We start from the raw sequence: 15,171 nt of genomic DNA, 5'->3' as shown, positions 1-15,171 counted from the left end.
AATTACCTCTCGAAGTGGTGGTGGCACCGGAAGCATCTTCGTCCCCGAGCTTGCAGCCTTTGTTCAACCTGGAGCTTTCCCATTGAAATCCATTGAGCGCCCGAAGGCTCAAAAGCACCCTGCACCCAGCCGCCCGAGTGGCCCTGGCAGTGTAACCTCTACTCCTACCTACTTCCCCATTTGCCCTGAGCAAGTGACCAGGAGCCTAGCTCCCACAGCCGTGTGGCCTGCTAGTCAGCAGCCACCAACCAAGGCCCCCCTGCCTTCCATAGGATAACATTGGGCCTAACTCACTCTGCACTCGGCCGCCCCAGTGCCGCTGAGGGTGTAACAACTGTACCAAACTGACCCTGGGAGACCCTGAGTCTGTGCCCAGAACCTTTACTCTGCCAGTCAAGTACTTACCCAAATGCCGATAACCCAATTTTCTTCCATAGGGTAACATTGACTGGTTTCTTCTGAAATTTCTTTTAAGTGTGGAGTTTCTAAAACTTAAAATATTCACTTAAAATCACCGGAGTAACGAAAACGGACATACTCTCCTGCTATTAGGAGAGATCCCAGTGCTGGATCTTTGTGCCCAGCACTGACCCTGAAAAATACTCACAACCGTACTTACCAGTAACCCAATTTTCTTCCATAGGAAACCATTGACTGCTTTTCTGTGGAATTTCTTCTTAGTGTCGACTTTTGCAAATTACTAATATTCTTTAAAAATCGTACCAATTGTGAAAACGTAATTACTTACTGGTTTTAGATAGAGGTCCCAGTACTGAGCCTAGGAGCCCAGCCCTGGATTACAAAAGTAACAAGAACATACTTTACCTGTAACTTGAATTTTCTAAGTGTCAACTTTTAAAATAGCAAAATATTGCCTAAAAATCATAACAGTAACTGAAACGAATTTTTTCACTTGTTTCCAAGACCTGTCCCAGGAAGGACTGAATGTAGGATCCAGTCCTGGAATTAGAAATGTAATCCTGAAAGTAATCTATTGCAAATAACTTAAAAACCCACATTGAGCTCAATGTATTATTGTGTTTTAAATTGTGTTGCCTATTGCAACAACCTGTAACTATTGTCTACAAAAGTCAATTGCATATTGTAAAAGTATTTAACTAAAGCCTCTCAACCTGAGAAAGTATATTTTAATACCTTTTGGTTCTAAAATAAAACAAGCATATATTTTTTATATAAACCATTGGCCTAGAGTTCAGTTCTTGAGTGTGTGAGACCATTTGCTGACTGAGTGTGTACAACAAACGCTTTACACTGTCCTCTGATACTGCCTTACTGCTCGACCAAGCTACCACTTAAGAGAGTAAGGTTATATCTAACTTTAGCCTCTGCCAAACCTCTGGGGACTGTGGACTCTGTACACACTGTACCTATTTGGGAACAGTATATACAGAGCCACTTTCTCACAAAGTGGCAGAGAATTGCATTCATTTGTCGAAACCAAGTGGGTGGTATTGGATAGGGGTGATTTTGAAGTTGATAAAGAAGGCGAGGCAAGGAGACCATCTTGAATATAGCAGATCTGCCGAACAGGGAAAGCTGTAAGTGTGACCTGGAGCTCACCTATTCCTTGATCTGTACCCATAGTGGGGCTACATTTTTATTCCATGACATGGATTAGGAAGCCGTCTAAAATACCCCAAGGTATTTAAACCCGTCCGGGACACCGACACCTCACTTGTCCATTCGCCGAGTTGGCATCCGCCTCGCAGTGGCCATAAAAAGGACTTACGAGCGTTCATCTAGAGACCGGATGTCTCGCCAAAGACCTGCATAAACCTAAGTAGCCTTGGACCCGATCTGTTAGAGTGTGTAAGAAAGAACAGGACATCATCCGCAAACAGCGCTATGCGGTCTGAGACCTCTTGTAACCAATTAAAGCCATGGACCTGTGCGTCCATCCTCACCCAGGCAGCAAGCGGTCCCATAGCCAGAGCAAAGAGGTAGGTAGAGAGGGGGTATCCCTGACAGGTACTGCGTCCAATAGAGAAGGTCTGCGAGGTTGATTCTGCCAGGCAAACGGAAGCATTAATGTCGGTGTAGAGAAGGTGAATGTAGGTGAGAAGGCGGGGGCCAATGTTCAGTCGACTCATGAGTGCGAAAATATATGTCCAGCTAAGCGAGTCGGAGTGCCGTTGGTCCCTCTAGGCGGTCTACCATTGCGATGGCGTTATGGGCACGGCAAATATTGTCTTGTAGCGCGGCCTGGCATAAAGCCAGTGTGGTTATGGTGTATCAGATCTATGATGTCGTATACCTTATGATATCTAAAGTCTGACCTGCAATGGAAAAGAGACATATAGAGAGTGAGAATTAGAAACAAGGAGGGTATTCAGTAGGTCATACCCTATTGTCACATAGCAATGAATAAGGCAATTGTAGAAGAAATCCTGCGGAGTGAAAATTGTTGGGAGAAGTAACAGTCAGCACTGGAATAGTGGAGAAAGTTACATAAAGTAAGAACTATTCAAAATACTCATGGCGTCCAGCACGCTAGGAAAGCTGCAACCTACCTCTCTCTGTCACCCTGGAGGTAGTGAGGGAGCAGAGGAGGCGGTATATATGCTGGAGCGAGTGATAATTATCACTCGCAAGTGTGATGAACAGGCACAGGTGTGGGTAATTGCCTTCAGTGCCAAGCTAGAAGGTAAATCTGATGCCCGATGTCCAAGTATGCTGCCATCTGGGAGGACTCAAGTGAAATTTTAAAATGACTCTTTTTAGTAAAATAAATGGAGGTCCCCACTCTGGGGTTAGTGGGTGCTGTGTGGGCTCTTAGTCTTCTGCTCCTGGCCAGCCGCTGGAAGTGAAAGCCGGTCAGGGCGAGACACGTCGCCGGGGCCCATCCTGAAGTCATGAAGTGAGCGGGTGCGGAGTCCTAACTAAAGAGAATCGCTGCCGCAGCGGCGGCCATATTGGAATGGTCTCTGTGGGGAAGAATGGAACAAAGCCATAAATGAAATAAAAATAACACCATAGAGGCAATCTCTTCGATAAAGGAAGCTAAGTTCAAAAAAATAGAACAAATCCTCACATTCGAAATGAACACCAATAGGACCTATTTGTCACAGGTTGGTCCTGTATAGATATTGTTAACACAGGTGTGTGGGTGTGGGGATATACACAAGATAAGAGGGATGCAAACAAGTGTAGCGCCTCAGTATATTTATATCGGTCCAACGGAGGAAAATAGTACCCATTAGCAAAAGAGAACAGGGCTGAAGGTTGAAGAGCCTATGACGAGATGGCATATATAACTAAAAGAAGAGTCATGATGGCAAGTCATATATGTAGTAATAAAGTATGTAAAGTACAGACGCATATGTACAGGGCCATGGACACTGCCTTGTTGTAGCTGCTCTCATGGGGGTGTATGATAGAAAGTGCCTCAGACCTCCACTTCACACCATGGAATATCATCATAAAGGCCTGACCTGTGTGTGGCTAAACGAAATATCCAATTTTATTCCCTCCAAAAGAAATTGTTGTTCATGTTATAATGTGATTCAAGGATGGTCCAGTGTGCATTGTCTGGTGTGGGGCTGGGGGGAAAAGGTGGGTGCCCATTTTGGTGGTAGTTACTTTGCATCAGATACCATTCGGATGTTTAGTAATCCTCACCTTGCCAAGTCTGGTGGTCATACCAATATATCTTTGGGTGCAGGGGAAAGTGATCATCTATACACAGTTCCTGGTGTTACAATTTGTGTGATTTTACTGTGTCAATGTGTGGGTCTGGTCGAGGACAATCAACATTGTGAGCCAGATCACAAACGCCACAGGAGCCACATGGATAGTGTCCTGTAACAGGCTAGGTCCCAGAGGGGATGTTGTTCAGACCTAGGTGTTCGTTCGTGGTCTGGTGAGGTAGGTCATGTCTTCCAGGTTCTGTGTTAGTTTGAACGCAAATCGTGGAGTGGGAAACTCGAGTGAGCTTGTCTATAGGATGGACCAGTGCTTAAGTATGATTTTCTGTATCTGGTTTGACATTAGGCATAAAAGCAGTAACACAGGTGATGGTGATGTCCTGCGTTCAGCTGCAGGGTTCTAATAGTGCGGCGCCGATTTTTGTTCTTGTCCCTTTTCCATGCTATATTGAAGGAATGAGGTGGGTAGTGGTGTGCTGTCATGTTCATAGTCAGTTGTTGTGCCTGCAAGTCAAAGTCCGTAATCTTGCTGCAGTTGCGACGTCCAGCCCTGGGTTCAGCGGTCAGCACTGAGGAATTGATCTGAGCAGTAAGTCTTGTGGTGGGATTATGGCTGATGGGGCTGTAATATCTCTGGTCAGCCAGTTGTCGGAGACATTGTAGTCTGGGGTGGACATAATGACAATCGCGCTGCCTTTGTTGGCTGGGTTGATTGTGATAGAAGTGTCATTAGCCAATGAATGTATTGCTTCCAGTTCCTGATTTGACATGTAGTTCAATGGATACCTAGAGTTTGATACTCCTATGCCTTTGGGGACTTACTTCTTTCCTTCTTCTGTCCGCTCCATGTAACATTCCATACTTACTTTTCCATGTCTCTTTCTCTTTCTGCCTAATTCTTCTGTTCCCCTCCCTTTCTCCACTTGATTGTTTTCCTTCACTCTCGACCTCCCTTTTCAACCATCTCCCACTATCTCTCTATTTTCCATCTGCTCCTCCTGCCTCTTCCACCATGCTGCCACTGACATTTGTATCTATTTATTTTTGTTCCAGACTCCTTTTTCATCTGCAATGCTTCTTTAACTTTTTTTTCAATCTGCCATGACCCTCTCACTTCTCTTTATTCTTCTCTGCCACTAATTGTTTCTTATTTTTCCTTGCTATTGTCTCTTCTACTTTTTGTATCCACTCCTTCTGTCCCTCCCTTTTCCTCCTTTCTCACCCGTGCCACATATTCATCTCCCCAAATATACATTTGGTGTCTCTGTTGTCTTTTGCTCTTTACTTAACTGTCCCTCCCCTCCCTTTCTTTTTGCCGCAGGTGCCCAAAGAAGAAGCAATGAGTTTTGCACGAGAGAACCGAATTCCGTACATTGAGGCTTCTGCTAAGATCCGTTTGAACGTGGACGAATCTTTCCATGAGCTGGTGCGAGCGATCAGGTGAATATCCCCACACCCCACCTTGAACCTTCTCCCACTTGCAGCAGCCTGCATACCCATAAGTTATGCTGAAGCAGTACTCACTACTCTGGGCAGAATATGAATCACAGTCACTGGGGCAGTAAACCTAATTCTTGTAGGTGTGATGGAGGTCCTATGTTCTAGTTAGTGCCTGCCACCAATCTCTGATCTGTAGGGGCTTTACTGCTGGTTGCATAGCAAATCTCTGTAAATGGTAACTTCTTGAAAGGCTGACTTAACTGTCTGTAGCTTTAACAGCGCTGTCTGGTAAGTATGGTTGCACAATCATACACAACAGAATCTCACATTGTGACCTGCTGGTCTTGCAACTGTGAGCTATTTCATGCAAGTGCACTGTTATGAAGTGTGTGGTGATGCTGAGTGCAAAAAATGCTTGGCAAAGGTGAGAGTTGGTGCAATTGCAGCTGTGTGGCTGCTGAGGCTTAGAGCAGTGGCTCAATTTAGTGTCTGGGATGAGGCAGGCAAAGGGTGAGGGACCTGCAAGCAACATGTTTGGTGTTGGGAACAACGCTGTTGATTCATTGGGTATGTAAGATCTGGGGATGAGGCAAATTAAAAATTCATACAAGTATTGTGTATTGTGTTGTGGCATACTGTAAGTGTAGTTTTTTCTGCCTCCTCCTTGACATATTGCAAAGCCCGAGCTTCTTGTGCTGACTTCTCTCCTATCTTCTGCAGAAAATTCCACGAGCTGGAGAGCCCGCCCACCCCAAGCGTGAGCCCAAAGAAGAAGGAATCGAAGGGATGTCCCTGCGTCATTCTTTAAACTGCTGCAGCAGTGGAGGGAAAGCTCCAGGTGGTGGAGAAAGTCAGGCAAAGGGGGAAGAATCTGGTACCTTTCTCTCCTGCCTCCCTCATGACTTCCTGACTATTACGTTTTCACAGTGCTCATGAGCCTGGACTCTTTCAACAACATGGGCCAGTTCCTTTTACAGCTCACCCATATGCACACACACTGCCAACTCTGTCTCCTCACCACTTTTCGGCTTGGGAGGGGATGCACCCTCGTCTTAATTCTGGGATTCCTGTGGTATACCCCGCAACCCAGTAACCCTGCCATGGTGAGGGGTAGGATACTGATTTTTAATATACTTTTTTAGTCCAAGAAAGCCTTCCTTGGTGGATACAGCAAGGTCACATCCCCAAACTGGGATGGAGGTAAGTGACTCTGGGTTTAACCTGACCTAGGGAGACGCGGAATGTGGAGGAGAATGATGGCCTTGTCAAAGGGTTGTATCCTGGCTATTAAGCGGGCTCCAGTACTTTGCACACGCTCCTCCGTCAGTGCTGATGCTTGATTCTTTTGTATACCAGATTCTCTGTGGGGTATCTGCATGTAAATATGTAGGCTGTATATATGTATCCATTTTATATCCCTCTTTTTGTATTTGATGGCCTTATAATGAAAGGAGACAAATGTTGCAAAGTAGGTTCCACTACTGCCTGTTATTTACTACTAAGAAATCCAGGCCCGCAATGTTGATGAAGAACCATCTATTAAGTAACCTTGTTGACCACTGGTACTTTTGCTGTGGACAGTGCTGGTGAATCCTGTGTTTAATGACCTGCACTTACAACTGGTAACTGGTCATTGGCAGAGCAGTGAATCTTTTCTTTGGTGACCTTCATTCCCCAATAATGCCAGGCGGTTAGTAGTGCTGGTGAAGTCTGTGCTTAGAGTCCTGCGTTCACCATTAGTGCCTCTCCTTACAAGTGCTGTTTAAAGACTACTTAGTGACTTTCACTCACCAATGGTGCCTGGCTATGAACAGTGCTAGTGATGGCCTTCGTGCAGTGACTTTCACTCACCAATGGTGCCTGGCCATGAACAGTGCTAGGGATGGCCTTCGTGCAGTGACTTGCTTTCACCAATGGTGCCTGGCCATGAACAGTGCTAGTGATGGCCTTCGTGCAGTGACTTGCACTCACCAATGGTGCCTGGCCATGAACAGTGCTAGTGATGGCCTTCGTGCAGTGACTTGCACTCACCAATGGTGCCTGGCCATGAACAGTGCTAGTGATGGCCTTCGTGCAGTGACTTGCACTCACCAATGGTGCCTGGCCATGAACAGTGCTAGTGATGGCCTTCGTGCAGTGACTTGCACTCACCAATGGTGCCTGGCCATGAACAGTGCTAGTGATGGCCTTCGTGCAGTGACTTGCACTCACCAATGGTGCCTGGCCATGAACAGTGCTAGTGATGGCCTTTGTGCAGTGACTTGCTTTCACCAATGGTGCCTGGCCATGAACAGTGCTAGTGATGGCCTTTGTGCAGTGACTTGCTTTCACCAATGGTGCCTGGCCATGAACAGTGCTAGTGATGGCCTTCGTGCAGTGACTTGCACTCACCAATGGTGCCTGGCCATGAACAGTGCAAGTGATGGCCTTCGTGCAGTGACTTGCACTCACCATTTCTGCCTGGCCATGAGCAGTGCTAGTCATGGCCTTCGTGCAGTGACTTGCACTCACCAATGGTGCCTGACCATGAACAGTGCTAGTGAAGGCCTTCGTGCAGTGACTTGCACTCACCAATGGTGCCTGGCCATGAACAGTGCTAGTGATGGCCTTTGTGCAGTGACTTGCTTTCACCAATGGTGCCTGGCCATGAACAGTGCTAGTGATGGCCTTTGTGCAGTGACTTGCTTTCACCAATGGTGCCTGGCCATGAACAGTGCTAGTGATGGCCTTCGTGCAGTGACTTGCACTCACCAATGGTGCCTGACCATGAACAGTGCTAGTGAAGGCCTTTGTGCAGTGACTTGCTTTCACCAATGGTGCCTGGCCATGAACAGTGCTAGTGATGGCCTTCGTGCAGTGACTTGCACTCACCAATGATGCCTGGCCATGAACAGTGCAAGTGATGGCCTTCGTGCAGTGACTTGCACTCACCATTTCTGCCTGGCCATGAGCAGTGCAGAAGAAGGATTGTGTTAAGTGGCGTGCATTGACTATTGGTGATTGACCATTATTGACTGTGCCATGGATGTCCTCTGTTTAGTCTCAGCATTCACTCTTAGTGCCTTGCTAAATGGCCAGTCGATATGACATTAGGTGTAAGCCCACCACGCGCCTGTGCAGATTACATTTTTCACTGTTTGGTTTGGAAGCAAGGACGTCTGCAGACCTTAGGACAATACATCATTTACCTGAGGGGAATATCCCCACACCAGGCCTGGATGGACTGGTAACCAAGGATCAGCCCTCTGTACACAGTTAGCTCAGTACAAGTCTGTCCATGCACGAGAAGGACAGAAGTTGAATGCCACACATTATGTCACTAGAGACGACCGGCAGGGGTAAAACGTCCAGACAAGAGTCTCATGACTCTGTCTAACTCTGTCTAACTTGCCAATGAGTTAACCTTAACACTTCTTGTCACACATACAAAGAATGAACTCCTGCTCTGATGTGAGGCTAGAGATTGGATTGGGAATTCTTAATTTTCCTTACAGAGGGTAGCTGGGAAGCGCTGTGGTCGAATCTTGTGCCTTACCAAGGAGTAAACATGTAGTAGTAAAAAGGTACATCAGCAGACACCCAGAACAGGTGAGTGTGGGCTGGCCCGCATGGTACCAGTACTTCAAAAAGCTGACGTCTCATCCATCAACATGTGACAGCTTTAAATAGGGAGCCTATGAGGAGAGGTGGAAAAGAAAATTCAAATCTCCCAATGGCACATTGTTTTTAATGAGTGAGATAAAGAAAACGGTACAGTTTAAATCTAAAAGTTGTGCAAATAGTAGAATAAGGGCTGGACATAGGGGGACGTTGATAAAACATGCCTCAGGTTTCTGACATCCGTTGAGGAAATCATGTAAACCATTGCGATGACTTACACAGGACCAATAAAGGAAGAACAAAGATGCAATAGTTTTCAGAAAGCTCATGTTTTCTTCGGTTATAAATGCGTTTTCAGTGTAGAAAATCGAAAATGTAAGTGCCTAGATAAACTAGAGAACAACATAGCTGCCAACCAGCCCCAAATCCGGGGGGTCTCTTAATCCATCCTGGTTTTCTTTTTCTGAAAGCACTTGGCATGGCTGGGCTTGTAGGCCTATACTTGCGAACTGTTCAACAATATTACAAATCACAAGTATTATTTAATAAAAAGCTACAACTGAGGGCAGGAGGCCCTGATGACGGGGCTCAGTTACCACCCAACGAAAGGGGGCAAGGCCATGGGAGACTTGACTCTTTATTTAGTGTTACGGGAGGTGACCGCTGTTAGGACTTGATGGTGTGATCGCCAAACTGCTTGGACAGTATCTTCTTAATTTGACATCCCATTACTTAAGGGACACCTGGTTTAGAAAGAGTATCGGGTGTACTTGAAATGAGACATTTCATATTCTCTTTAGATGACAGGATGTGAGAACCACCTATTGGGGCCGGGTCTGGTGGCTTAGTGGACTATGCTTCCACTGCAGGGGCCTGTGTTCGACCTCGTGGTCACAGGTTCAAATCCAGGCGGGTCCAGCCAGCCTTTCATCCATCTGAGGTCGATAAAATGAGTACCATTGAGTTGGGTAACAATAAACATCTGTTATTCAGCGCCTTGAGACCCACGGGTGAGGCGTGCCCTTTACAAAAACAGGCGTTATGTTATGTTAAAACAGAAAGCAAGAGGAATGGGCACAACCGACCTGCATTACAATGAATGGAAGAGAGGTGGTGAAAGCAAAGAGACCAGCGGCAGATTGCAAATGTTCAAGATTAAGCCGCGAGTGAGTGGAGATGGTCAGCTAGAGGAGAGGGAAAAATTGGATGTAGTCTTGCTCCAAACATTAGCCAGGCGGTGGCAGCACAATGAAGGCTGGTGGGCAGTCATCAGTGATGAGATAATGTTAAGGAAAGAATAATTAATAAAACCCCCAAAAGGTGCATGTGACATGATCCACTGCTGTGCGGGTTGACAATGGATTGCTCATGTTAAACCGGATTAAACTAGGTAAATAGTCGAGGAGAAGAAAAAAATATCCTTGCTGTCCATCACACTGCACAAGTTGTGGATACTCAAACACCTTCCCTCTGCTTCTAAGGAGATGAAGTAATCACAATAGTGCCCATTCACAAAGGTCCTGGAACATGTAAGCAATTTGCCTCCGGTGTAATGTATCCTTACATCTGTGTATAATATAGGATTTATGCTCGTTCTGAAACATTTCCTTGTGTTTCATATATGAATTACATATAATATAGGAGAGTTGCAGAAACAGCATATAGGCTTCGGTGGTCATCACCACATGAAATAGTTATTTTGTTTCCTGCATTTACTAAAGGGCATTTATAAAAAATAAAAAAAGGTTAGAGTTTCTGGAAGAAATAACACAACAAAAAAGTGTCTGTATCAAGGCAGCTTAAAGTACACGAGTACTTTCAATCTAAGAAAAATATCAGCAAACTGTGCGCTTGTAATCAGTAAACCTTATTTGGATTTTTCTCCTTGTTGAATTTTCACCAATATTTGCATTCTCAACCTTTGGACAGTACCCTGGTAAATCTGCTTTACTTAATTTAAGTTCAAGATACCCCTGTATACTTAACTCGTGCACATAATTTGCACTTCTACTTTCTTAAGTGAACTCTGCATTTTACTCACAAGCCAATTACTCTACTGTAGTAGCTCTTGGAACTTTCACAGGCTTGTTGTACTTTGTGCATCAGTACCAATTTTGAGCAAGGATATACAGATCACATGTTGGTGTTTGATGAGGTATTTTGGGAGAGAATCGAAGGGTTGTTATTATATAATGGCAATAATGATCCTTTATATAGTGCACAATAAATACATTGTCTCTAGGCATCTAAAAAGTGTTATTTTAAAGATAAACCAAATGATAAATATACTGTTTACATTCGCTGTATCAAACCTGTCCTGTTGGTGATGCTATGAGCGTAACACATGGACACAAGTCCAGTGTGTTTTTTGTAGCCCAAACTGGGCGCAGTTCTAATGTTGGTTTTGGGGAGCTCAGTGCCAAAGATTTTCTACATGTTGTTTCTATGTTTGGAGCGATTATGGGGCCTCAGAAAGTGCTTGCAAAGCAGGTCCCCTGTTCCTCCAGGCAGTAATGCCTGGGGTGTTGGTTGTGTTGTCACCTGGGAGATGTCAAGTTAAGAAGAATTTAATTCAAAACTGCCTGTAATATCATCACTGCTTTAATTATTAAACATGTAAATACTGAACTGCTGTTTGACTATGCATCTTTCTTGCAAACCTCATTGGTTTAAATTAGCAAAACAAAATGTATGCAAGTTTCAGAATGCAAAAGCTGTTATGAATATAAAGTGTTATTGAAAAAGTTTCCTAGTGAGATACACAGGAACATCTTCTCAATGTACAAAGCCTGACAATCTATGGACCAGATGTACCAAACCATTTTTTGGCCACAAACACAGCGAATTGGAGTTTGCCACTACAAAAAATTGATTTCCCAATGTACAAATCCCATTTTAAGTAGTGAGTTAAATTTTGCCGACTACTAAAATGGGACTACAACTGGATGCCGATTCAGTATTTGGAAAGGGCATGTTGTGAGTTTCCCTTCCAAATAAAATGTATGCAATGTGCTAATGGCTTTCAACCGTAATTCTGGTCGAAAACCACTGAAGATGTAGAGACCCCAAATTAGGGTGGTAACCCATTTGCAAAGGGACAGGGATCCCTTTTGTACCCCTTTCCCTTTCTGAGTGCTCAGAGGTTTCCAGGAAAGTAAACATTGTACCACTGCCAACTTCCAGTGAAACTGCATGGGGCAATGGTTCAGCCTACTTCAATTAATCAATCAGGGGTTTGTAAAGCACACCTACTCACCAGTGATGGTATCATGGCGCTTAGGGCGGGCTGCTAATCTGTCTGGGTGCGAAGGTTCAGTTGAAGAGCCTTCCTGAAATGGGTCATTGTTGCAGATTGCCTAAGGTGAAGGGGTAGGGTGTTCCAGGTGGTGAGGTAGGTGAAGGAACTTCCTCCGGTTCTGGTCCTGCAGATCCGTTGGACGGAGGCCAGGGCGAGTTGGGCAGAGCGGAGTTGTTTTGCGGGTGTGTGGAAAGCGAGGTGGTGGTTCAGATATTCTAGTCCTGCGTTGTGGAGGGCCTTGTAGGCATGTGTGAGGAGCTTGAAGGTGATTCTCTAGTTGATAGGGAGCCAGTGGAGTTGTCGGAGGTGTTGTCATATGGCTGTGGCAGGGTATGTCGAGGACCAGTCTGGCTGCGGCGTTCTGTAGTTTCCTGAGCTGTTTTTGGGTGACGCCGAAGTAGATTGTGTTGCCATAGTCAAGTCTACTCGTGATGCGTGCGTGGGTGACTGTTTTTCTGGATTCTGTGGGGAGCTATCTGAATGTCTTGCCAAGCAGGTGGAGCGTGTGGAATCAGGATGAAGATACTGCGTTGCTTTGGTGGTTCATTGAGAGTGAGGAGGTCAGTATGCAGCCGAGGTTACACGCGTGGTCAGTAGGGGTGGGAGGAGTTCCTAGAGCGGCGGGCCAACAGGATTCATCCCAGGCTGAAGGGGTGGGCCCCAGGATGAATACTTCGGTCTTGTCCGAGTTGAGCTCGAGGCAGCTGTCTTGCATCGAGGTAGCAACTGCCTTCATTCTGATGTGAAAGTTGATTCGGGCAGCTGTGGGTATGTTGGTGAGGGAGATGATCAGCTGGGTGTCGTCGGCGTAGGAGAAGATGTTGAGTCCGTGGCTTCTGATGATGGCTGCAAGGGTAGCCATGTTGATGTTGAAGAGAGTGAGGCTAAGGGAGGAGCCCTGGAGCACTCCACAGTTGATCTGACTGTGAAGCACAGGTATAGTCTGACTTGCTGTGTTCAGCCGGTCAGGAAGGAGGGGATCTGGTCCAATGCCTTGTCGCAAATTCTGGCGTCGTGGAGTCTCGTGATTAGGGAGCGATGGGAGACAGTGTTGAAGGTGGCTGAGGGGCCCAGTAGGATGAAGTCTGTGGTTTCGCCCCGGTCGAGGAGGGAGCGGATGTCATCGGTGGCGACAAGGACTGCGGTCTCAGTGCTGTGGTTGTTTTGAAAACCGGATTGTGAAGTGTCCAGGGCGTGGTTGTCTTCGATGAACTTGGAGTGTTGGGCATTGATGGCCTTCTCAAGGCCCTTGGCTGGAAAGGGTAGGAGGGAGATGGGTCTGAGGTTCTTGAGGTCTGTCGGGTCGGCGGACGGTTTCTTCAGCAGAGGGTTGACCTCAGCGTATTTATAGTCATCGGGGAAGGTGGCAATTTCGATGGAGCTGTTGATGGTGCGGCAAGGATCCAATGGGGCTCCTGGGTGGATACTCTTCATGGTCTTGAGTGTGTCATCTGTGGTGAGCGCAATCCAGTTGAGCACGATCTGTTAGGGTGAGGCGTGGTTGCGTGCCGTGGTGGTGGGCGTAGGGTTCAAAGCTATCGTAGATCTGCCTGATGTTGTAGAAGAAGGTGCTGAGTTGGTTGCAGAGGTCTTGGGAGGGTGGAACGTCTGTGGTCTCGCTGTTGGACCTGGCGAACTCCTTGACGATGGTGAAAAGTTCTTTGCTGTTGTTGGCGTTAATTCTGTCCTGGAAGGATTTTTTGTGTGGTTTTTGCGGAGAAGGTGGTGTGCTTTGACGGCGGCTTTGAAGGTAGCGTGGGTTTCCAGGGTTTTGTTGTTCCTCCATCTCTTCTCAAGTCGTCGGCAAGTGCGTCTGGACTCATGGAGAACGGGAGAGAATCAGCTCACATTCTTGGATATTTAAGCTCCTGGTTAATGTCACTTTGAGTAACTACCTTTCTCTTTTTCACAATGTGCACGTCACTTTGAGTGTAGGAAGCGGGCTCTGTATATATTATACCAAAATAAGGTATAGTGTGTACAAAGTCTAGTGGAACCCCAAGGAAAACAGAGGTAAAAGTAGATAGCACCTTACTCTCTATTTGTGGTAGTGTGGGCGAGCAGTAAGGCTGAATCAGAGGGTAATGTTAAGCATTTGTTGTACACACTCAATCAGCAAATGATGTCACACACTCAAAGACTGAACTCAGACCAACCTGGCACAGGTAAGTGAAATAAATGCTTTTCAAATAATATGCAGTGTTTACAAGTGAAAGCAAGTTCAGATGCAGTTGTTTGACATACAAAGTCAAGGTATTGAAATTACTGTACAGATTACTTATTAGTTACTTTTTAGATTACTTTTTAAGTAACTTTTTGTACTCAGTGTGATATAACTAGATATCACACTGGGACATTTCCTAGAGAAAAGTTAAATAAAATCAGTTTTGCGCAATTGTAATTTTTCAGGTTTCCATACAAATCAACTCCCCACTTAGGGCAAGATGTACGACAATGTCATTTAGCGACCCGGAAATTGCACTCAATTGCGAGTCGGATTTTGCGAGTCGCTAAATGCCATGTACAACAGTGTCTGAGACACTGTTAGCGATTCCTAATGGGGTCGCAAATTGCATGCCTCATGCATATTAATAAGGCACTCGCAATTAGCGACCCCATTAGGAATGGCTGGCCCTTCCAGGTAGGATGGCCTCGTGGGCTTAGCAGACCTCCATGTCTGGGACTGCTTTTAAATAAAGCAGGTTTTTTTTTTAATGCTGCCCATTTTCCTTAAAGGAAAACGGGATGCATTTAAAAAAAGAACACGTTTTAGTTTCATTTTTTAAGGGCAAGTAGTGGTTCCTGGGACCACTGCCTGCCCCATAAAATTATTTTCCCCTGGATTCGCAAAGGGGAAGGTGTCCCATTGGGACCCCTTCCTATTTGCGAGTGCTTTACCACCCTCTTGAAAAGGGTGGGAAATTGCGAGTGTTTTGCGGCCGCAATTGCGGTTGTAAAACATTCTTACATAGGACTCTGACTCGCTATTAGGAAGGGACGCCCTTGGAACGCCCCTTCCTAATAGCGACTCGCAATTCCTATTTAGCGAGACGCAAAAAAATTGCGACTCGCTAAATAGGGATTGTACATGGCCTTATTTGAATTTGCATGCGCAAACGGGTCACAAACCCGTTTGTGAATGCATAATAGGGTCATACATCTGGCCCT

At 45.8% G+C, this 15,171-nt stretch overlaps 1 protein-coding gene across 2 annotated transcripts in view; it reads left to right on the top strand.

The window, feature by feature from the left end:
• The window catches only part of RRAS (RAS related), a 169,611-nt gene extending 158,278 nt beyond the window's left edge, over positions 1–11,333 (top strand). The window contains exons 5-7 of one of the 2 annotated variants that reach the window (XR_014966407.1): positions 4,987–5,105; positions 5,826–7,661; positions 7,783–11,333. Coding sequence is in view for 1 of the 2 variants with exons in the window: in XM_085616149.1 (XP_085472275.1) it covers positions 4,987–5,105; positions 5,826–5,913 (207 nt within the window). In the remaining variant the exon portion in view is untranslated. Of the gene's footprint in view, positions 1–4,986; positions 5,106–5,825 lie in introns of both variants that reach the window. The other variant, XM_085616149.1, reaches the window with a different exon arrangement.
• Positions 11,334–15,171: the final 3,838 nt, after the last annotated feature.

This window comes from Triturus cristatus, chromosome 7 (genome assembly GCF_964204655.1).
Source record: "Triturus cristatus chromosome 7, aTriCri1.1, whole genome shotgun sequence".
Classification (NCBI taxonomy): domain Eukaryota; kingdom Metazoa; phylum Chordata; class Amphibia; order Caudata; family Salamandridae; genus Triturus; species Triturus cristatus.
This window is presented reverse-complemented; position numbering and strand designations above follow the sequence as displayed.